Source organism: Panicum virgatum, chromosome 2K, assembly GCF_016808335.1.
Source record: "Panicum virgatum strain AP13 chromosome 2K, P.virgatum_v5, whole genome shotgun sequence".
Classification (NCBI taxonomy): domain Eukaryota; kingdom Viridiplantae; phylum Streptophyta; class Magnoliopsida; order Poales; family Poaceae; genus Panicum; species Panicum virgatum.
The window spans coordinates 11285623-11308480 of record NC_053137.1 but is presented as its reverse complement, the minus strand read 5'-3'; the positions used below and the strand labels follow the sequence as shown (position 1 = coordinate 11308480).

At 44.5% G+C, this 22858-nt stretch overlaps 4 protein-coding genes across 8 annotated transcripts; 3 read left to right on the top strand and 1 right to left on the bottom strand.

Annotated features, from left to right (window-relative positions):
- The first annotated feature begins 3481 nt into the window (after positions 1-3481).
- On the top strand, positions 3482-5600 carry LOC120666258. The gene is made up of 2 exons (XM_039946063.1): positions 3482-3649; positions 5041-5600. Exons 1-2 carry the CDS (start codon positions 3544-3546, stop codon positions 5298-5300), a joined length of 366 nt encoding a protein of 121 aa, XP_039801997.1. The 5' UTR covers positions 3482-3543; the 3' UTR covers positions 5301-5600.
- A 434-nt stretch (positions 5601-6034) lies between these two features.
- LOC120666251 lies at positions 6035-9568 on the top strand. The gene is made up of 3 exons (XM_039946052.1): positions 6035-6200; positions 7415-8840; positions 9099-9568. The coding sequence occupies exons 1-3, from the start codon at positions 6142-6144 to the stop codon at positions 9252-9254; spliced, it is 1641 nt and encodes a 546-aa protein (XP_039801986.1). The 5' UTR covers positions 6035-6141; the 3' UTR covers positions 9255-9568.
- A 376-nt stretch (positions 9569-9944) lies between these two features.
- Positions 9945-12123, bottom strand: LOC120695904 (centrosomal protein of 152 kDa-like). 3 transcript variants are annotated; one of them, XM_039979110.1, is made up of 8 exons: positions 11946-12123; positions 11707-11796; positions 11259-11318; positions 11048-11087; positions 10884-10980; positions 10532-10591; positions 10369-10460; positions 9945-10239 (listed from the first exon to the last, which is right to left on the bottom strand). In XM_039979110.1, the coding sequence occupies exons 1-8, from the start codon at positions 12089-12091 to the stop codon at positions 10150-10152; spliced, it is 675 nt and encodes a 224-aa protein (XP_039835044.1). In that variant the 5' UTR covers positions 12092-12123; the 3' UTR covers positions 9945-10149. The 3 variants fall into 3 exon arrangements, with proteins under 3 accessions (XP_039835044.1, XP_039835045.1, XP_039835043.1); XM_039979111.1 differs by having other exon boundaries at positions 10884-10977; XM_039979109.1 differs by having other exon boundaries at positions 9945-10460.
- A 669-nt stretch (positions 12124-12792) lies between these two features.
- Positions 12793-18915, top strand: LOC120666235 (deoxycytidine kinase-like). 3 transcript variants are annotated; one of them, XM_039946031.1, is made up of 5 exons: positions 12793-13214; positions 14016-14481; positions 14725-15102; positions 15178-15245; positions 17139-17273. In XM_039946031.1, the coding sequence occupies exons 2-5, from the start codon at positions 14038-14040 to the stop codon at positions 17161-17163; spliced, it is 915 nt and encodes a 304-aa protein (XP_039801965.1). In that variant the 5' UTR covers positions 12793-13214; positions 14016-14037; the 3' UTR covers positions 17164-17273. The 3 variants fall into 3 exon arrangements, with proteins under 3 accessions (XP_039801965.1, XP_039801973.1, XP_039801956.1); XM_039946039.1 differs by lacking the exon at positions 17139-17273 and adding an exon at positions 18129-18915 and having other exon boundaries at positions 12794-13214; XM_039946022.1 differs by having other exon boundaries at positions 12794-13214; positions 17126-17856.
- The last annotated feature ends 3943 nt before the right edge of the window (positions 18916-22858 follow it).

Genomic DNA, 22858 nt, shown 5'->3' with positions numbered 1-22858 from the left:
TTCACACCACGTACGGGCAAAAGTGCGCGTACGTGAGCACGTCGGCGCGTGGAAACACAGATGCCAACAGCATGTGGGCGGACACACATGGGCTGCTGGCATTGAACCCATGGGCGTGGCGCATTGGATCGTTAGCACTAGACGTATGGGACGTGGCCCAAGAGAGGTGATCCTGCTCCCTTGTCCTGTATGGGTAAGTTGGTTCGACGAGGACGTCGAACCCTAACGGGGGGAGATTGTCACGGCCCACGGGCCGACTGGGCCGCGTGGTTACTGTAGCGCACGGCTATTGTAGCATGCGGCACAGTATTCCTTTAGTCCCAGACTGGAAACGGAAAGGGAGTTGGACTGACTTAAATAGCCGGTCCCTGGGAAGCTAATAACTCCGGTTCGAACCTTTGGCGCGAAGCGAGGACGAAAACGCAAGAGAGTTATTTAGCAGGTGTGGTCTACTCAACGTGTAGAGTAGATCTTAGCCGTTATCTTGGGCTGGGTCGTTACAGGGGGCCCACTGACACATAAATATTTATGCAATTATATTAATTTAAGAAATACACCTTATAGGTTGAACTAAAAATAATGATGCTACAAGAAATGTGATAACCTTCGTCGGATGCAATGCTGGCCTCAACATCAAATAAATTGACAGTCCTTTTTCTCGCCTTTTGGCATTTCTCACAGCCTTCTGATCATCTGTCATATTATAGTACCTTTTGCTGCATCTTTCTTTGTTTTCGGCGCACGCGCACACTGATCGGTTAGGTTTAAAAACAATAATACTGAGGCTCTCTATATTATTTTGAATAGCTTCTCTCTCAGCCTTTTTCCGCAAGTAACTTTCTCGCCTCTTTGCATTCAACTCCGCTTTTTTATTAGTTGGCATGCTTAGCCCTTTGATCTCTCTTGCCCTTTGCCGCTTAGCTTCCCTTTGATCAGTGGAATCACCTGCAATTGTAAAACAATCATGAGAATAGATCATTTATTTATTCATCACAACCATGAAGCACCAAAGCTTATAATTAGCATGCACTAAACTAAAGCTACGCATTCAATCATCTGGCAGCTTGAATTAAAGCTGATGAGGATTTGGAAAATTAGGCCAGCCAAGCACTATGTAATAGTGAGAGTGAACTCGGTAGCGTGGCTATGTTGCTGCCGGGTTGTGCAGCGTCTAGAGGAACTCCTCGACCTGGTAGTTTGTCTCAGCGGAGAACAACCCGAGGTACATGGGCGGGTTGATGTTGAGCAGCGATAGGATGGAGAACGGCAGCGACAAGATGCCATCGCCGCAGATGAGCCTCGACTTGACGACCGACACGAACATTTGTTTATTCATGAATAGATTATTTATTTATTCATTACAACCGTGAAGCATAAAGTTTATAATTACATTTATTAAAAGAAGACATGAAAAAAATACCTGCATGCACATCATGGGTATCAAGCTCCTCATGTGATTATCGCTTATGACGATTCGATGTGTTTGTTATATCTCCAAATGGTCGATGGACATACTACATTGCTAAGAAAAATATTCAACTGATCATGGATCATGGATTTTTGTTAACACAGACATTGAATGGAAGGAAGAATATTAGCTTCAACAGAGACAAAACAATGGGGACGCCGGTGGTGACCAGATCGACGGACGCTAGTAGTCAGAACAAAAACGGGCACCGGTGGAAGGCCGGCCTCGATGCCGGTGGGTAGGGGCACCGGCGGCCTGGGGCGCCCGTGGAGAGGCTTGAACGCCGATGTAGAGGGGCGCCGGTGGGAAGGCCGACGTGGACGCTAGTGGGCAGGGGTGACAGTGGCAGGGGACAACGGAGGCAGAAATTAATACCTAACCGTGAATATTACTTCCTTCCAAATTCATTCCAAACACAAGATAAACATGTGCGAATCACGTGTTTCCTAGCTTTGCAAGGAAGGCAATCACGTGTCAATGAAGCCACGCAAACAAAAGGAAACAAGCACTGCACGCCTGGCCCCACGCACGCATTGCACAGCATGCGTGCATACTAACATTGGAAAGTAATACGTGCTGGTACGTTAATTCCTTCCAAACATGCGTGATGGCGTGGTAAAATGGTGGGTACATCGGGTGGGTATCAGGGTATGTAGAAGGCTTTGGTGAAAAAAGTTCTAGCTTTTGGGTGGAAACATTTTCCTTCTATCAAAAACTGGGACTCCACCCTCTTTCGTCAAACCTCCCGCGCTGACAAGTGGGACCTCCGTGAGGGGTACGGTGGGCCTGACCTTGGTGAGAAAGAGTTTCAATTCTTTCAACTTTTATAGTATAGACAAGGGTTGAAACTTTAGCAAAAGTTAGGAGTACTTTTCTTAACTATTTCTTGGCAAAAAAGTCAAAATGAGTTAAATGGCATGTATGCATTTGTTTAGAGTGTACACCTATGATCTTAGAAATTCTCTATTTCTTTAGAGTGTACACCTATGATCCTAGAAATTCTCTATTTCTTTAGCGTGTACACCTAGGATCCTAGGTGGTTTTACTAGGAGGCCCAAAAGGAGCCTCCAATTAGTAATAGTAAGATGACAATATCTGTTTTTATTTGTCATCCTTTGATAATTAACCCTAAATAATCCTTTGTGAATCAGTGGCTTGACAAAAGGTCAACCAAGAAAAGAAAGTGTTACTTATCCAAAGGAAAAAAAATGCGAAGTACATCCAAGGGCTCAAGGGAAACATGGAAAAAAAACATTTCCTTGTGAAAACCTTCAACCCCCCCCCCCCCCCCGTTTTTTCAAAGCACCTAGGCCCTCCGCACTGCAGCAGTAGTGCTTGAAATTTTTTGAGGCCCACGTAGATTGGTTGGAAACTAGCATCATACCTGGCAGTGTACAAGCACCCACCACTCATGATCCCCATGAGTGAAATAAAAAAATTCTAGCTATGATCTGCATGCAAGCTACTATGGTAAAAGGACCAATCGGAAGCCCAGCTGTTGCTTTTCCCATTTGTTTAGTCCGCGGGCATTGGCACAAGTAGGTGGATCGCTCCCAAAATTTCTGGCATCGGCATCACTAGCCACAACGTAGAGAGTGGTGCTTTAATCCTCTCTCTCTCGTCTTCTGACATCACTTAAGATACACACTCTATATGGAGGGCCTTACTTGCCTACGGCCCTAATTTTACTCCTCTGCATGCATAAACTAACAACTGGGCCTACATGCCACATTTGTAATGTGCATCATACAAAAACTAAACTATATGGTACAGACAACAACAAAACCATTGAATACCCACTTTGGTTGTTTTGTTGCTGAATTAGAAGAGCTAATGATAACACTAACCAATATAAAATCAAGGAAGACATTTGTTAGTGCTGGCTGTTACAAAAGGTAATCAAACAAACAAGGGGATAAACAATAGCGTGGGTGTGACCAGCTTTGGAAGGACCACGTGGAAAGCTCCCTGAGGAACTTATTCTACCACCCTCTCAGGACGGATATAAGTGAGCGGTGCAGAGAGTTAGCTGCAGTTCGTGGTCTTGGTCTGTTGGTCGTCCTTGCAGCACAGCCATGGCGAGCTCCAAGAAACCCTCCCTCTTCATCTCCCTGCTCCTCCTCTTGCTCGTTGTTTCAGTTGTCCATGGAGCTCAGCCTGCAGATGCTGGGGACACAACAGGTACGCGGTTCGGCTTATCTCAGACTAAGAATTTGAACTGAATTCTAGTTTGTCTTCCTTGTGTTTTTACAGTACCAGTGTTTTTGGGTTTGAATTTAAGTAAAAAAAAAACTTCAGTTGAACCTGACAAAGGTGGTTTAGTAGAAACATAAGTAGACAGTTCAAAAGAGACAATGCCTTTGCTCACTCCTGAAGCTTTAAATATGCTTTTCCCCCCAGTTATTCAGGACTGTGCCCAAAGCATGGCTGGCCTTGCATCATAATATAGAAAATTAACGCACTTATGTTTTGCTAATAAAATACCTCCAGCTGAACTGTAAACTGGGACGCTATTATACAGCAGTACACCACAACTTTGGCCAATTGCTTGCAACTAGTGAAGCATGTGAACAACTGCATGCATGTGCTTTGTTTATGCAGAGGCTGGGTTTTGTTTTATTCCACCTTCTAAAAACACATATGCTTTGTTTAACAAGTACTACAGTGAAGTGGTCTGCTCTATGGAATAACACAAGTAATTAATATGAAGTGCTGTTGTAGTCCTGTGGACGGGTAACTGTTGCATCATAGATAATTTCAGTGATATGGTGCTGAAATTTTAACCCCAAAGTATCTGTGTAGTATTAGTCATACCATGGAAGTTAAACATGTGGATTTTGCTACATATGTGACCCACTGTTTTCGTTTCACCCTATGCTAGAATCCCGGTTAAATGATGTCTGCATATCAAGCTAAAAGAGCTCAATCTTAAGGACAGCGATAACAATACATCAAAGAAGTTGAGACAACACCTGATACTGATTACTTCAGAAAACACCTCGTTGTTTCTGAAGAGAGGAAAGATTTCACAACTTTATACACCAAAGGAAATAGCAAATAACATCCTAAAAAAAACTGTGGCTCTGAATAATGGGGCTTTGTGCAACTCCAGATAGCAACCGGACGAAGAAGAGAACAAATGAAACATTTCTTGGACGCTGCGGCTGATGTGAGGACAGTGAGGTGTTCAAACGCAGATCGGAAGCCCCCTCCCCTTTCTCTGTCACATAGGCTCTGTCGGTCCGCCCTGTCCATGTGTAGGGGAAAAAGATATGATTCCCTGCATTTCGACAGGATGCACACACATCACGTTAAGGATACTCATATTCGTTCCTGGCGCCTCATCATCTCATCAGAAAGCGATCGCGCACCAATTCTTTACGGCATCGTTGTACTATTCACGCGGATAAGATATAGTACTTTGATACCTGATGATCTGATCAGCCAACACAAAAAAATAGCGAAAATTGCTTAAAAAAGAATCCAATTTGTTTTTTTTTAAGAAAGGAATCCAGTTTCATTATCCGTGAGCTGAAAGCCTGAAACTCAGTGGTGAGCTCTGACGTGTGCAGCAGCAGCAGCAGGCGGCGCCGAGCGGGTCACGGTGAGGAGCTCAGCAGGCCATGGGCACGGGTACAGCAGCCACAGCGGCGGGCACACGAGCGGCGGCACGCCGGAGCAGGGCGGCGCGGGGGCCGTAGACCCCCGGAACCTCAACGCCAGGAGCCACCACCGCAGCGCCGCGGCGAGCAGGGCCGGCCTTGGGCACTCTTCTTCTCCGGTGGCTTGGGGGCTTGTCGGAGCGATCCTTGCCGTGGCTCTTCTGCCATGAAACGTTGGACGCGCAAATGCAATGTATCGTGTCTGGAGGGAGGGACAGAATGTGCGTGCGAGTGTGAAGTAATAGTACTGGCCCCTAGAGTGAAGTTTCAAATTTTTGGCTTTTCACGTACAAAAGCTTGATGAGGGGCTTGTTTGTGATGTGGTATGGTAAATTTTGGGTTGCCATGTCATGTCATTAGACTCATTACAAGGTTTTAAATTTGGTTGAAAGTGTGTTTTATTTCGCATTCGTATCGTGACATATTATCTAATTTTAATGTTTCGCAAAAAAGAATCTAATTATGACGAACTTGTCTGAATCATATATATGCTACTCACTCCATTCTGAATTATAGTTCTTTTACCTTTTTTTATCCAAATTTGACTATTTATTGTATTAAAAAATTTATGCAAAATATCTCTTCTTTTGATGTGGCCTTCTTTATTAATAAAAGTTTTTCAAAAATGACTTAAATTTGATTATGTTTATATAACTATTTTGAATCAGATGAGTAATCAAATTTGAGGTTACAAAAGTTAAGTGAGTTATAATTTGAACGGACCTGAATTCGAGGAGATTTTACAGCTGGATTTCCGTCGGAAAAAGAAAGAAAGAAACAAATGGATCGTGTCCGCGAACGAGCGGCCTCCCTCTCCCGTTCACCTCCCTCAGGTCACTGCGCTGTGGGCCCCGGCCCCACCTGTCTGCAGCCTCCGCCCACTTCCTCCTATCGCTATCGGGCAAGCAGCAGCAGCTCACAGCATTGGCGGCCGGGCGGAAGCATGGGCTGCCTCCCTCCGCGGCTCCGCCTCCGCCGCTGCCCTTGGCCGCCCCCGACGCGGCTCCCGAGATGTCTCGTTCCCGCAGCGACCACTTCCCCTCCTCCTCCCCCACCGCGGCGATTCCAGGGTAAGCCCTCGTCCCCGCACATCCCCCTACCTGCCGCGCATTCAATCCGCGTCCAATTCCGTGCGCCGCGGCGACGATCGGGGGTAGGGTTGCTGCTCCGGGGGCTCCACGGACGCTTCCGCGCGGGGGCGGGGCGCGGTTCCCGGTCCGTGCGCCGATTGGGGTTTAGGGTTTTGCCTCCGCTGAGATAATCTGCATTTCTGTCCCGGGAGCGGTGGCTCGTCAAAACCTCGGAGCCCATGGGCTCCTGCGGGCCTGGCGGGGGTTTCGCGGAATCGGATGTCGGGGATCGGTGTACTTCTAGCGGGCGATAGCTTGTGAAATTTGGATTCGATTTTGCGAAATGAACAAAAAGGGTAGCTGCTGAATTTGTGTGGCAAACATACTTGTTGCTGTGAAAGTGGCGCGGGCCTCTGATGTCTCATCATCACTGCTTTATTCATCCGTAGGAGTAGGTGACTGGATAGTTTTTTGCTTTAGAAAAATTTCTGCAGGACACATTAGGTCCCATCACATGATGGTTCCACCAAGTTAGGAAGTGTTTGTGCAGCTTTAGAAAATTCAGTTCCTGCAATGTTCATCTGTATTATGATTACAAGTGATGTTTAACTAACCGAACAGTCATTATTTTACTTTTCCTTGCTAACACTATGAAACCCTGTTGATTTAGTTATTAAATTGGAGTATTTCAGGTTGCTTATGCTGAATATTTTACCAGGCCTAGCCTGATTTGTTGCACAAAACGGTTTTATCTCAGTACTTTAGGGTGGCAGCTAATCAATCCAAATCCTAGTATCTTGTTATTTAATTGCACAGAACCAGAAAGGATGCCCTCCCAACCATGTTGGCAATTGATACTGATATAGATACACATCGTCCAATAGGTTATTTGTTCAGAATAGGACTGGCTGACATGTTTGACCAGCCTGGTGCTGCTACCATCACGTTTGTTTTGTATGAATCTGGTTGGTATCATCGAAAAATCATATGTGCTTCCTTGTTGATGCTTATTGTTATTTTGTTTGAAGATGATATCTTGCTGGTGCGTGATGACTAGCTTAGAGTGCATTCTGTGCTAGCTGTTTAGGTTGTCAGACTTCCTGTCATATTTGATAAGTCAAAAGGGACCTTCTTGGCTTCTGCATCTAGCCTGAAAAATATTGTTGTTATTTGCATTATTTTACATTTATATCATTTCAATTCACAAACTGCAGGAGGATGTTGTGTGCCAAGGAAATAGCCACATCCAAAAACCTGGCTGCTGAAGCCAGCAAGGACACCAGTGCCAGGAAAATTGCCCCACCTGGGAACAAAATTCGTATACGCCTGCCACCGAGAAAGAGGTTAGCTGAGGGTGTTCAGACCATGAGCACAGTAGTACCTGAGGATACTAAAATCCACCCGGCTAAAAAAGTATCTGAACATACTGATGAAAACACCCCAAGCACGACCTTTGTGGACAATAAAGTGAAGGCTGAGGAGGTATGCAGCAAAGACATAGGAGAAGGACAGTGTCAAGAGGCAAACAGCAACTGTCTGATCACAACTATGTCAAACAGCACACTACCTGAAGAGCCTAATTTGATTGTCTCGAGTCTGAACCTGACAACTGCCACTGAAGTGCAGGTTAAAGAGGAATTCAGTTACCCTGAAAGAAAGGAGCTGTGTGAAGAGGGAAACAAATTCATCATAAACAAGGGGCTGCCTCTTGAGGACAGCAGCAATATGCCAAGGAAGGAATCATACATAGGAGCTATCAGCAATACCCCAAGCAAGAACAAATCAATCATTAGCAAAGTGGAAAAGAACAACTGCAGCTGCATCATCCCGAGCAAGAGGTTGCTCTGTGAGACAAACAGCAATTCTTCGAGCAAGGGGGTAACTATAGAGGCTAAGATCAACAACTCAAGGAAAAATGTGACAACATCTGCAGTGAAGGGTGAGGAGGCAAATGGCAACACTCTGGGGAATAACCTATTCGAAGAAGCTAGAAAGAACACTGCCACTGCGAAGCTGTCTACTGAGGCTATAAACTGTGCCCCAAGCAGAAGACCAGCTGATCCAGCTAATGACAAGAAATCTAGCAAAAAGCTGCGCACATCTGCGGTACATGCTACTGGCACCAGCCACAACCCTTCTAGAATGAAACTTTCTACCTCTGCTAGCCCGGATGTGGAACAAAGTACCAGTGCTGCATTCTTGGAGGCCACAAAAGAGTATAAAGAGTTTGAGGAGAAGGTTAAGAGAACTGTATACCTTGATAACTTGTCTCTCCTGGCTACAGATGCAGTCATAAAGATGGCTTTGAACCAATTTGGGAATGTAAAAAATGTCAATTTTCTGACCAACTACACTGTTCCATTTGATATTCCTCAATCTGCATTAGTAGAAATGGAAACTGAGAAGGATGCTGAATATGTGGTCAACATGCTAGATGAGTTCCCGTTCATGATGTCCGGGATGCCAAGGCCTGTGAGGGTGAAGCGAGCCACAGCAGTAATGTTCAATGACCGTCCACAGAAACCTGGTAGAAAGTTAGAATTCTGTTGGGTGGGCCCCACAGATCCTGATTTTCATGATGTCAGAAGGTTTAAGTTGATGTCCAAGAGACATGAGGTGGAAAATTTAGCATTAATCAAGGTAAAATCTTGGTCTTGTTGGCAGTAATTCTATGACCCTTACTTCCAAATTCTATGAACTTGAATAGCTATAATTCTGTCTCAAAGAAGAATATAAATATGAACATCTCCCTAAAATTCATACTTCAGAATTTTACAGAAGTAAGATTTGAATAAAAGACTGTTATGTCAGTTGCATCAGTCCTTGCATGTGATGTATCTTTTAGTTCCTTTCTTTATGCATTGTGGTTATGTTATTTATTTTGTTGAATCCTTGTAGAATCAACTGCATGAGGAAGCATTGCTTGCAAAGCATCAGCAGGACAACCTGAATTTTCATTACAGGAAGCTTGAAAGTATAGATGGCGTCATTATGACTGGCTGGCTTAATCATCTTACTCGCATTTATAACCTCAATTTTGATGAAGTGTATTGAAGGCGGTGGGTGTACATGGACCTGTTTTGACCTTGGAGCGTATTTGTTTGGAGGATTTTTCAAACCTTGGAATGCAATTTTAGGATCTGGTTGAAGTCCGTTTAATGTTTGTAGAGCTGCTGGTGTCGATCTTACATAGTTTGCTACATATTCACGGTGTGGACTACATGCAGGAGATATAGCTGCCTTGCCTTTTTCTCTACATTTAGCATTGAATAACCTGTTGATGATGCTTAGATGTAAAGGAAAACATGATTGCTCAAATTACCGAATACATACATTGAGTATTATATGTTTTCACTGGGCTGATTCAACATCTATGTCAGTTTTGTTTGTGTTGAATAATAATTTTGTTTTTGCATTGGAACATCATACTTTGCTATGTTCCAATCAAAGGTTAGGTTGTTCACACCAGTATTAAGCATTTGCATTTTATCCGGTGGCAGTGACGATTCAGGATTTTGGGGGGGGGGGGGGGGGGGGGGGGGCACATATACAACAACAAAGCCTTTTAATCCCAAGCAAGTTGGGGTAGGCTAGATATAAGTGTGATAATATGGTGTCAACTGTCAAGTCCTAAAAATCCAGAGCGTTTCCCAGTCATTGTTGGGCAGCCCCTCTGCTTTCAAAGTGGAAAAATGACACGATTGCATTTCCCGTCTGTACATATGCAACAAGCTCCAGAGTCCAGACCAAATCCAGAATTGCGATTTATTCTTTGATTACTGAATCTCAACGATCAGGTTGATGCAACAAACTCATCTGGGCAAGCTAATACAATGGGATTACAAACTGCATACTACTGAAGTATAATAAATCTGCACAGAAAAAGAATCAAAGGCCAAGAAGTAACGAAGAAATTATGTTCCATTTACTGTCTATTCTAGTAGTGGCTTCACTCGTCGTCAAGGTCAAAATCATCATCCGAGCCACACTCAAGAAATGAGCCAATAGACTTGCGAAAGATGATAAAAGACTTGTCATCCTGCGTAACAAAGCCATGAAATTGAAATGTGCAGTCACTACTGGAATCCAGACTCAGGAAATTTGGATTGCCAAGGGAAGATATGGCGTAATAGGAGCACGCAGATGTACATAATGAGCAAGATATTACCTTCTTCATCCTTCTGACAGATTGTTCTGCATATGTTATCTTCTCTGAGAATGTTTTGTCAAGTTCTGATAACATGGTGGTCTCCGTCTTCTCTGTTTGAAAGAATGCTAGTCAGGTAAATAACAGTCCATGCACAAAATTGCCAAATGGTCCAATTACTTACTATGATGTTCGTACTGCTCAAGCAATTTCTTCTTCTCAACTTCAACTTCTGAGAACAGGGCTGCACATAACATATACAGATTTCAGTTGATAGGCTGATCTTTTAGCCAAATCATGCTCTCTATAGGCACAGAATTAATTCATCCAGATAAGTAGCAACCAAGCACACAGGTTCATTCAAAAGTGTCCTCTAAATTCAATATACAATGACAAAATGAGCATCCTGGAGTAGACGTAGATACTACTCCATACTAGTTTCTTAGAAAGGAAAAAAGAGGCTCACTTGATACATTAATGAAGAAATCAGTGAGAAGCAACCATCACAAACGGCAGCTAGCTCTTATTTGACCTACCTCTGAAAGTTTGCATGTGTGCATCCTTTTCTCTACAAAACATATCATATGTTTCTTGAAACTTGCTGTACTCTTCATTCAGTGAATTCTCACACTGCTGAAGTACAAACCTCATGTCATTTTAATACAAAATAATACCCACACAGACAATTATGTATGAATACCTCTTTGGAAGTGTTCGACAGTACTTTCAACAAATTCTGCCTGCATGTGTAAATAGGAACACAGATTAGTGTGTTCAGTGAAGGTGAATATTTTTATTTAGCTCTCTGCAACAGGTTTCAGTGCTCCAACTAACTGCCAAGATTAGACACCTTTTTACACTCCAAGAAGAGTAGAGTTTATGGAACACAAATTTTCTCACGAGCAAAATACCTTTCCATCTCAAATTTCAGCTGGGTTTCTTCTAGCATAGTCTGAATATCCGCTGCGACACTACACATTAAGAAAACGAATTAACAACAAAACTCTAGTCATACAGATGAAAGGCATATTATCAAATCTGAACAGTTCGTGCAGTTAGCGTACCCAGTAGAATGAGGAAAAATATGATCAATCCCATATATAAACTCAATCTTACGACTGAGACTCTACAAGCATCTTATCTCGTACCTCTGTTGTCTACAAGTATTTTGAAGTGTTGCGAATGCATAAAAGGATAGCTATCTTGATTTCCATAGAAGGAACAGGAAAACTCATAACAGCAAAATCCAGCAGGCCATCACAAGACCAGTACTAGGAAGAAGAATCAGACCACAAACTATGCGGCACTGCAATATCACCAAGTCGAGGAAATCCGAAGCCCTCCCGGGTGGAGACTCACCTGGCGATGATCTGCTCGCACATCTTCTGCCCGTCCCTGTTGGCCCCGCCCTTGATGAGCCGCAGCAGGCACACGATCTCCCTCAAGTCGCTGCCGCCGCGCGCATGACACGAAATATCGAAAATCAGGCCATGGAGTGAAGGGATCAAGGCCGCTCGTCACCCAACGGGCCGAATCGAGAGGAGGAACATCCCAGAACGCGAGGATGTGCATGGGAGAGGGGAGGCCCGAGGCGGTACCTGACGAGGCCCCCGTCGCAGTCCGAATCGGAGTCGCCGTCGGAGCCGGAGTCGTCTGAGTCGCGGGGCCGCTTAGCCGGGCTCCGAGTGTCGCCGGCGGGGGGCACCCGCCCTCCACCGCCGCGGGGAGTCGTCGCCGGCGGCATCGCTGGGGGCAGGGAGGAGGGGTGGAGCGAAAAGCCGGAAAGGCGGTGGGGAGGTGGGAATTTCAAATTTCGGAATTCCAGGGCGGTGGGGCCCCCGTGAAAATGGTGCGAGTTCATTGGGCCGGATCTGGCTTGGGTTTCAAGCCCACTAAAATCTCGCCGGGTCTAAAACCATTGGAGGGCCGTTACACTTTTTACATGGAGTCAGCTCTCGGTCCAAACTTTGAACTTCGAATTTTGAAAGAATTTGAATACTTTTCAGCTTTCACTAAGAAAATAGCATGTCATGTCTCCCTCGTTTTTAAATGCTTGCATTTTGGATCTGCCTCAATTTGCTTCTACATTAGAGTCTCATGTTAATTAAAGACGACATGGTTCTTTTACTCTAACGCGAAATATTCTGCCTACAGAGTAAAAGGATTTTAAGGATAATTTTATAATAAAGAAACATAAAACCTCTGTTCCTCATCGATAAGTAATCTCTTATATAAAAGAAGTGTTAACATTTTTTCGATATATTCGGTAAACCTGTTAAATGATGGCGTCCTACAGACGTGAAAGTATCTTTAATCTTTAAGAAAAAATAACAGACGTGTAAAGTGAAAACCATTTTTGGTTGGTTTTTGTGCAAAAAGAGAAAAACAAACCCTGGTTTTCTAGTACAGAGGCGAAGTCCCTGCTCTGCTCCGGCCGCAGCCAGCCAGCACGCAGCTCTGTCTCCTCGACCTCCGCACCCCCCTTCCCGCCAAAAATCAACAACCCTAAACCCCCATGCCCCCCGCCGCCGCCGGCCATGCGCCGCCTCCTCCCTCCCCGCCGCTGCCGACCCGCCCGTAGCTCCTCCCACCCGTCCGCGATGTCCCCCGCCCCCCGCCCGGTCCTCCCCTCCACCTCCACCGCCCCGTCCGCGCCCCTCCTTTTCCCCGCCGCCGCGGGGTCCCTGCGGTTCGGGGGGCGGCGGTTCTCGTCTTCGGCGGCCGGCGGCGGGAGGGAGGCGCGGTTTCCGGCTAGGGAGAGCGTGGAGCTGCTGGGGATCCCCGGGGTCGGGCCGCGGAACCTAAGGAAGCTCGTCGACGGCGGGTTCACGGATCTCGCGCGGCTCAAGCAGCTGTACACGGATAAGGTATATGCATCCGTGCGAAATTTCTGGTTCCTTGTTGAGATATACGTGGGTCATTGAACGGGTTTCTTGGGAAGAGGAAGAACCGCACAATGTGAGGTTGCGATTGGGGTCCTTATGCTGGAGGTGTTGATTTGGGAATGAGGAAAACATGCGTGGTCAGGTGGAACTTGCCTTTTTATCTCCTGTCGTTCATGTTCAGTAGTGTGGTAAATAGTCGAATCAGTGGTCGCAGCGTGTAATACACTGAAATCCAAAATTGATCCCCTTTTATTCGTGGAGTTTGTCTTTTATTTAGGCATGTTGCACTGGGAAGTTCAGATTGCCTTGCCTTGGTATGATGCCTAGTGCTTCTTTTAGTAAATCCCCATGGAGAGCTCAGCACTTGAAGGTTAGTTATAAGAGCTTTTAGGTGCTCAGTGCCCAACATCAGGAGTTGCTCTCTCCTATCAGGTTTTGGTGCCTGTTCTCTGTCCCGAGATGCAAACTAAAATCTCAACTATAAGGCGTAAAGATCATTTGTTGCATTGTGTAATCCTGCCACTTCATTGGCTGGCATTGCCGAGGTTGATCACAGAGTTAATTCAAGGTCCCATTCGTTCACTTAATTAGGAAGCTAGGAATATTCAGGAGTTGGCTCCAGACTGTTACACGACCAAACTGTATGAATGATGGGTTCGGTATGTCCTGTCTGTTATATCATGTTTTGGTCACATAAATGTTTGGCTGAATAGATACCTTTTGAAAAGTTCCTTGTTCTGCTTGTGTCCTGAGAGCTCCAACAGATTTTCTTTATTGTTGCAGCGTGGGTGGGTCTACTGAGAAGATGGTTCAGTTTTTGCAAAGTTCTGTTGGAATAATTCATAAGAGCCATGCAGAGAGCATAGCATCCTTCGTGAAAGACAATGTTGTTCGGGAACTGAAAGAGGAGAGTGAGGTGCCTGTCATGCAACCGGCCAAGGACAGGAGGATAACCTTTTGTGTTGAGGGAAACATCAGTGTGGGGAAGTCTACCTTCTTACAGAAGATTGCTAATGAGACAGTTGAGCTGCGTGATCTTGTGGAGATTGTACCTGAGCCAGTCTCAAAATGGCAGGATGTTGGTCCCAACCATTTCAATATTTTGGGCGCCTTTTATGCTGAACCTCAGAGGTATGCCTACACATTTCAAAACTATGTGTTTGTAACAAGGCTCATGCAAGAAAAGGAGTCCTGTGGAGGAATGAAGCCGCTCAGATTGGTGGAACGGAGCATCTTCAGTGATCGAATGGTGTGTCTTTTTCTTTTAGTTCCTTAAATGTGCTGTAGACTTATAACCAGCAACCTTTCAGAGTAGCTCAAAAGTCATGTGTATCTTTTATTACTTAAAATCAATGTTTCAAAAGAAATGGAGATGCATAATGCTGTCCTCTTGGGTGATTAGTTCTGTAACAAATCTTGCTATTTGTCTTTACTCATTTCCTGTTCTATCTTGTGCAAATGGAGTTACTTTTTTGTGCACGCCTTTCTGCAGGTGTTTGTTCGTGCTGTTCATGAAGCTAACTGGTTGAATGGGATGGAGCTTAGCATTTATGACTCTTGGTTTGACCCTGTGCTGTCATCTCTTCCTGGCCTTATCCCTGATGGATTTATCTATCTTAGAGCTACCCCTGATACTTGTCACAAGAGAATGATGCTTCGAAGTAGATCTGAAGAAGGAAGTGTCACACTGCAGTATCTGCAAGATTTGCATGAGAAACATGAATGCTGGTTACTGCCTTCTCAACATGGGGATCACAGACTATTGTCAGCAAGTCAATTGCCATATAGCATGGATCACTCCTTGCACCCAGATATTAAAGACAGAGTGTTTTATCTAGAAGGGAGTCGTGTGCACTCTAGTATCCAGAAAGTAAGCATCATGTGTTTATTTTCTTGTGAAAAGATGTTATTGATCCTTGAAAACTGATACATATATGCCACTTAGGTTCCTGCTCTTGTACTGGACTGCGAACCAAATATTGATTTTAGCTGGGATATCGAAGCTAAAAGAAAGTAAGTTTAACACTTTAACAGTCACCCAATACTCATTTGTCTACTGACTTTTTTTTCGCGAACGTGCCTTAGCACGTATTTCGTTAAGAGGGAAGCAGATTACAGACATAACTTGATGCTGGCCAAACAGGAGTTGACCTGCACAAGCACACAAAGGACTAACAACAGAGAAAAAACTGAAGAAAGGCCAACGAAAACAAACGGCCAAAGAACTAGCAGAACAACAACCACAGAATAGAAGTGAAAACCTCACCAACCCGCCAAGACCCACCAAGCGACCTAACACAGATGAACCTACATGAAGATCAACATCACCGAGGCCGCCGACTGAGACCACGAAAACAACCAGAGGGTGGCCAAGTATCCACCAGAAGAAGCAGCTCCACAACGGCGAAGCATCCGCCGGAGACGACCAATAAGCAGCGCAAACAAGGCGGCAAAAGCATCCGCCAGAGTAGGAGTAGCAAGGGCGGCAAAGTATCCGCCAAACCGAGCGAATCAGGGGCGGCAAAGCATCCGCCAGCACAATGACGGCAAAGCAACCGTCAAGGTAGTCGCAGAACAAGCAAACCATGGTGATGAAGCGTCAATGGAGCACAGGTAGGTAACACCCAAGAGGCCGACCACCCTAGGCGTGAAGAAGTCCCAAGACGACGCCCTCAAGAGGGATCATGACGCGCCAGGCGCCAACGTCGCCAGTCCGAGCACCGGACATGGTTTTCACCAGGGAACCAACCTCCATGCCAGGGCGGATCGCCGCGACAGCGGCTGACGCAATGGCGCAGATAGCCCGAGGCAGACCCGAAGGCGGTGGCGGAGACGCGGAGGCCAAGACCAGCAGTGGAGGCATGGAGGTGCCCCATGACAACGCCCCCAACAGGGACATGACGCACCAGGCACCATCGTCGCCAGTCCGCAGCACGGACATGATTTTCACCAGGAGCAAAAATCTCCATGCCAAGGCCAGTGGGGGCAGACACCGACATCCCAGGACGCGGCGAGCCCACCCCGCCGGCAGCATAGTCGAGGAGGACGAAACCACCGCAGCACCGGACGCCGGGGATGGAGCGACCACCCTAGGCGAGCCCCAACCAGGGCAGCCGCGACGGGGACGAAGGGCCGGCCCCCACGCGGCACGCGAGCAAGCCCACCCAGCCGCCGCGGCACGGCCAGGGCGACCGCGCCAGGGACGCCGCGCCGGAGACGGAGGGCCGGCCCCCACGACGCCCGCCGAGGACGAGCAGATCCGCCCCTTGGAGGCGTAGATCCGGCGAAGGGAAGGCCAGGTCCGCCCCCCAGAGGCCGGCGGCGGCGAGGGGCGGAGCGGGACAACGGAGCAAGGTTTGAAGGCTGAGAGGAGGGAGAGAGGGAACGGAGGGAGGGAGGAGGCGGGCGAACCGGCTTCGGCTCGGCTGCGGGCCGCCGCCGCCGCCCTGCCGGTCGCCGGCGGCGGCAGCGGCCACCGGAGGCAGCTACTGCGGGGACGGGAGGCGGCGGCGCGGTGTCGCCCCCTGAGTCGCCAGGGAGGGCGATGCGGGGGGGGGGGGGGGGGGGGTTCTGTTATACAAACACCAATTGCTCTTGTCTACTGACTTTGTTGCAACTTTTTTTAAATATGTTATTCTTGTTTTCTGAGGTTCTGCTTGACTATCAAAGACAAACGATTTTTTTAAGAATATTTGAATCATACTGTTTTGCTTACAAAAGATTGCCATGCTGTGAGTTGTACGACCATCGGAGAAATCTTAACCGTGACGGCTGGTAGTCGTACAAAAATTATCATGTTGTAGTGCTTGCTGACAGAATTATGGTTCCATAATTCCTAACAGCAATTTTGATTTGCACAAACAACACTAATTCAGTTTTCCCTGTTAATGAAGGTATGCGTTGCAGGTTGCTAAATTCTTTGGTTTTGTGAAGAAATTGAAGGAAGTTTCACCATCCCAAAACATTGATGCAAAAGCCAAGAATCCACAAATCTTGCTTCCTCACAGTGGGGGTGTATTCCTCCATGATGGCAGCCATTTCTCTGAATCTGGTTTGAAACCACTGACTTTGTGATGGACAATACCATCTGTTTCATGGTAGGGATTATAGTTGTAGGGAATCCTAGACTTCAGGAAAGGTCGCATCTTAATATTCTTAGGTTATCAGTTCTCATATTCTCCAGCTGAAAGAAAACTGCACAAATTCGGGACAACCCATCAGTTATGAACTACTGAAGTTAGATCAGCTCAACTCATCTTCAAAATTTGTGCAGCTTTCTGTATCATGGAACGAAGTACCATATTCCAAAACTGTTTTCTCTTTTACCTTCCAGACTAGATTGCCATGTGCAGCATGGTGTATGTCCTTAGTTCATCTGTAAATGATCTGTAGGTTGTGGGCTTGTGGCATCGCATTTGACTACAATGCATGATCCCTAATGCTAGTTCTGTGTTAGTGCTCCGTGTTAGTGACCTTCCTATAGAGGATTTGAATTATTTTGAAGGCATGCTGAAGTACCAAGAACTGTTATGGTGGTAAAAGTTTATTGTATTGTAATTTGAGTTAGTTTCAAAATTCCTCTGAACTGTTGCTAGTAATCTCAATGGAGTCCAAGTGTTCTGAATTTTGTGGGTTTGAAGATTCCATACTGCGCAGGGTTCATACCAACAACTCATGATAATTCTGCCCAACTTGGTAGCCTCTTTTGGACCCAAGGCTAGAAATTTGATGGAAGAAAACAGGACTTCACTATGTTCTTGAAAAAAGTTGTCTTTTACTCGTCTGGCTTATTCCACAAGTGCTATCTTAGGCCTGGCCATTACTATTTTTGACTTTCACTTTTCAGTATCATTTGCTGGGAGCATTCTTGTTAATGCCTTTTGCTGTCACTTTTAGTGGATGAGCGACAGTCTTCAGGTGTCACGTTGTTACTAAGCAGAGAACAGTAGCTGATGCTGCATTCCATTAGGGATTTCTGGGACAACGGCGGCCCGTTCAGTGCATGAGAGCTGAGTGCGTCTGCTATGTACCCTGCAGAAAGAAAGCAAAGTTAGTTCAGTGGAGACCTCTTGCTCTTTTTCCAGTGGAGGAAGGGTATGGTTAATGGCTTTTGCTATCGACTAATACAGTAATACAGAGAACATTGGTAGCCCTGCTGAGGTCAATTGCTGGATGGAGATCAAGGGTCGCTATGCCAATGTTGCATTTGCAATGGTGCATGAAGACAATGTTCTGAGGAGAAGATGGGGGAATGCCCACCTAATTTAGCATCTGGGAACAGTGTGATTGCAACAAACCACAGCAATTAGTTCCTGAATCACCAGACACTAGTGGTGTCCGGGTAACGAATCGAAACAGAAACCTCTCAGTTGATACAACTTGATAGCATGACCCAGAGTATGAATATTTTGACTTGGTCAGCTGAGCAATTAGGAAAGGAGACGCAGCTGGTTCTGGGAGCAACATGCAACTATGCAAGCGATTGGGTTCCGCATGTCAATGACACACTCTAGGTGGCATTTTGTGATTCTTTTTTTTCTTCACATTTTGAATCAAACATGTCAAACAACACGGAGTGTTCTCCCATCACAGTGAAATGAGATGATGTGGACCTCCAGTGTGGCAGAATGAGAAATTCCGTAAACTCTATTATTTCGAATGGCAAAGCTAATCAGTATTTTGTAGCAGGCATCTTTTGCCTGTCATGCCATTAATTATTCGTATATTTGACATGGAAATCAAATTGCTCGGTTGTGTGGCTGCACAAATTTTGTCATACCAACACAATGCTCATTCCTCTTGCATTTTGCATTGTATCCATCCTATTTATAAATTCTAAGTTATTTGTCTTTCCTAGATATTACGTATCTGGATATAGTGTATATTTAGTTGTATAACAAAACCTATGTACCTGTAGAAGCCAAACAAGGATGGAGGGAGTATAATAGATAGAGCGCACTCTATGATGTCCCCAACCTTAATAATAAAGACTAACAACGCATTATGATTCGAAGGTGTATTAGATCCACTTTGGGAACTTGGGCTTCCTGACATTGGATTTCAGTGCTCCAAATATACAATGAACAAGAACACCAATTGGTGAAAAAAAAACAAGAACGCCAATTTCATACCAAAATTGAGTAAGAGGTTTATTTGGGATTATGAAGTCCAGCCTACCGCATAATCCGACATATCCGCGTCCAAACAGAAACAAGGCGCGCGCAGTGACAAACACAACGGTTCGAATTGTCCAACTGCACCTTGCAATCAGGTTGCAATATCATCATGCAGATATTGTACGGATGATGTTTGGCCCCATCATTCATATATGTGATACGTCTCCTTCAAATCCTATGGACATTCCAGACAGAATATTTTCTCTTGTCCGTTTGCAGTAGCTTGCAGAGTGCTCCTGTTTGTGGCGTCTCAATCCATCACCAGGCAAATTACTCCAACTTTGAAGTTTGATCACTACCTTCATATACATAAATGCTAACAGAAAATACTAGTGAAAGTAACATATCCCGATTTTTTTTTCCACAGCAAATCTAGTGGTACATATTCTTAAAACGATGCTTGAAGTTACCCAACTTTTGGTTGACGCTTTCTAATAGGCCATTCATTCATTTACTAAATGAATGGCCTGTTTAGTGCTAACATCCAAACTAGAGAGTGGCATACCTATAGCAGGTAGGAACATGCATGATAGCATAAATCTTCTTTGGCCTCTTTTACATTATAAAACAAAAAAGAAATCCCTAAAAAGATTGTACAAAGAAGCTCTCTGCAACGATATCTGAATGATACCCCTTAGTTAGGAACTCTTTTTACAATGAATTGTTGGATCAAGTGGAAGAAAATAGACTGGTCTCTAAGCTCCAGAGTTTACGCAGTTGTTTTTGTGTTTGTCGAGAGTCGAGACAGGCACCTGTGACTGATATAATCTTAAATTAGATGGAAATAGAAATGCTGCTGGATGGCTACATCTTCCAGTGGATGAACCGCGACGATAAGTCGATAACTATTCTCGATTTGTAAGATTCAAACAAAAACATAGGACAACCATGGAGAATCCAAGCTCTCAAAGAACACGACCACACACACTGTACTCTCATTATCAATAAGTCTCCATTCTCCTTTTCCCACTGCGTGAAGTGGCATTTATAAAGGCAAAACGTAACACCATACCTGGCGTCTCCAAGGACTCAAGATTAAACATGCACATCTCATTTTGCACTTGAAGTTGACACGACCTTGGGGCCCGCGGGTAGTGGCACCAAAGACACAACTTATGGTCGTGGTGACTATCTTTGACATCACCCATCCACAGCACAACTGTTTGGATTCTTTGAACTAGATTGTATACATATAACTCCATCCATGTTCTGCATAGTACACATCATTCCAGTTCTGGCTCATTTATTTCTAATACAAGTTTCAAGCTGTCAAGAAAAATCTAGATTGAGGTTCATACATATTGGATCCAAACAGATTTGCAACAATATTTGGTCATTAATTTTTTTGAACGAACTGAACAAAACGCACAAGATAGTGCTAGTTTCTATTGATATAGTAGAAAAATACAAGACTACGGTCTTGGGAGACCATAGGCAGGAAAAAGAAAAAAAAAACAACTGAAACTCGTCTGGTTGGATTGGGACATTAACATGTGTAAAAACAACTCCACTCGACCCAGCAACCAGACCGAAAGCCCTATCGCAGTGCCCACCCACAATCTCACTCTCAAAAAGTCGCTGAAACCTCACATTATGACCCGGCGCCGATAGGACCCCAGGGAACACCATATTTTACCTGATAGAGTGAAACCACCAGATCCGGATCTCTCACAGGCTGCCTATTTTCACCCAAGATGCTTCTCTTGAATTGACATGTGAGGTTTCTATTGAACATATTCTTAGTGAAGCTTACCTACACTGCTTTTGTTGATCTAAGAAAAATGCACACTCATCTGTATCTTTTGTAAGCAAAACATAATTCGAGAATCGAACTATACATTATATTTGTCAATATCTAAACTATATGCATGCTTTACTGATTTAAAATTGATTCACTTGGATTTATTTGAAGTACAAATAATAAACCCACACACACTCATCACATTAGTTAAGCACATGGAGAAGACAAAACCGATCAATCAAACATCAAATGGTTCAATTGTGGCTGGCATTAGACTTGCTGTTGGTTCGGGTCTATTTTTTGCGATATTGGCTCGGGCTCTACAAAATTCCTGGGTCCGCCACTAGTCAATACGATGACAAGAAACAAGATGGCAATGCACCAACTGATGGCCGGTATATATTACCCTAATAACAATTCTTTCAGGCCACATCTATCCTGTCGCATGCATACATTAAAACAGTAGCACGACTGAGATAAAATACACACGGTACGTACCCCCAAAGACTTTTGGAACGATACTGGCTGCAATTATATGCACGAACAACCTAATAATGTAGCTCAAACAATGAGACGATGTCACCATTAAGTCTGCCTTCTCATCTAATTAATTATTTAAAGAATAATTTCACAAGAATGCACACCTGGGTACACATAATTCGTTGAAGAATGAAAGCACATGGTTTGTTGTGCACTTGATACATTACGTTGCTACCGTATTTCACTTTCTTACTTGATTGTTTAATTTGTACCATTAACAAAGGACCATCTTAATAAAATGGCAAGTTATTATGTATTTGTAGGCGGCTAGCTTACTTGTTATGGTTTTTGCCTATACATCCACTAATATTCAGATGAGAGTCTTAGCATCTATCCGCTAATATTTATCCAGAGAACATGTGGTAAGCTGCAGCCTCCACATGGTTGGATCAGCATTGACTTTTGCATAACTAACCTGCTTATAGGCATGTTTTTTTTTAGCAAAGCTTATAGGCATGCTGATGACATATGCTACATACAGATCAGAGTCAAGCTCATTTTGCACGGTACGACAACAGATAGATTAAGAAGATGGGAAATGCAGCAACTGGCCGCTATATTAGTCTATCGGTTCTTTCAGGTCACATCCTGTCGTATTTATTATATGGTAAAACAAAGCGAATGGAGATAATATATATACACAATGATGTGACCATCATAGACATAACATACTCATGAACTATTAGCGCTAATAAGAGTCATATATGCATGCATAAATAACCTAATTAATGAGATGTCACTATTAACTCTGACTTATTGGATTGATTAAAGTTATTAGTATTTGAGAGATGCAGCACACATACATGCACGCGCGGGGTATTATATCTAAACCTTTTGAAGAACCAAAACGTATAGTTGCATTACACTTGTGTATAGTAGCCAAATAAAATTTCAGGGGTTGCTGTGTATCTCTGACTTGATCTATCTAAATAGTACCATCATCAATAAATGATCTTGTTAAATTGGCGAGTTTTTTTTAACAGGCATGTCTTGCTTCCATCAACAAATGATCAGTTAATTAGTTGGATGTGGGCTCTCCTAAGCGAGTAATATATATGCTCATGTACAAATGAAATGTTACGTGTTTTAGTTAGCATGACATATATCAAGGTACTGTAATCCCTTGAAAATGAAAGAGATGGATGATATTCACAGTTTCTTTTGTTACT

Bases quoted from the DNA above. Each gene is read 5' to 3' on its own strand.
- LOC120666258 (XM_039946063.1), top strand. From the start codon at position 3,544: ATGGCGAGCTCCAAGAAACCCTCCCTCTTCATCTCCCTGCTCCTCCTC. The intron at 3,650-5,040 runs GTACGCGGTTCG...TGACGTGTGCAG, and splicing joins AGATGCTGGGGACACAACAG to CAGCAGCAGCAGGCGGCGCC.
- LOC120666251 (XM_039946052.1), top strand. From the start codon at position 6,142: ATGTCTCGTTCCCGCAGCGACCACTTCCCCTCCTCCTCCCCCACCGCG. The intron at 6,201-7,414 runs GTAAGCCCTCGT...CACAAACTGCAG, and splicing joins CCCACCGCGGCGATTCCAGG to GAGGATGTTGTGTGCCAAGG. The intron at 8,841-9,098 runs GTAAAATCTTGG...GAATCCTTGTAG, and splicing joins AAAATTTAGCATTAATCAAG to AATCAACTGCATGAGGAAGC.
- LOC120695904 (XM_039979109.1), bottom strand. From the start codon at position 12,091: ATGCCGCCGGCGACGACTCCCCGCGGCGGTGGAGGGCGGGTGCCCCCC. The intron at 11,797-11,945 runs GTACCGCCTCGG...GCGCGGCGGCAG, and splicing joins TGCGACGGGGGCCTCGTCAG to CGACTTGAGGGAGATCGTGT. The intron at 10,461-10,531 runs GTAAGTAATTGG...TCTTTCAAACAG, and splicing joins TGAGCAGTACGAACATCATA to AGAAGACGGAGACCACCATG.
- LOC120666235 (XM_039946022.1), top strand. From the start codon at position 14,038: ATGGTTCAGTTTTTGCAAAGTTCTGTTGGAATAATTCATAAGAGCCAT. The intron at 15,103-15,177 runs GTAAGCATCATG...TATGCCACTTAG, and splicing joins TGCACTCTAGTATCCAGAAA to GTTCCTGCTCTTGTACTGGA. The intron at 15,246-17,125 runs GTAAGTTTAACA...CTGTTAATGAAG, and splicing joins GATATCGAAGCTAAAAGAAA to GTATGCGTTGCAGGTTGCTA.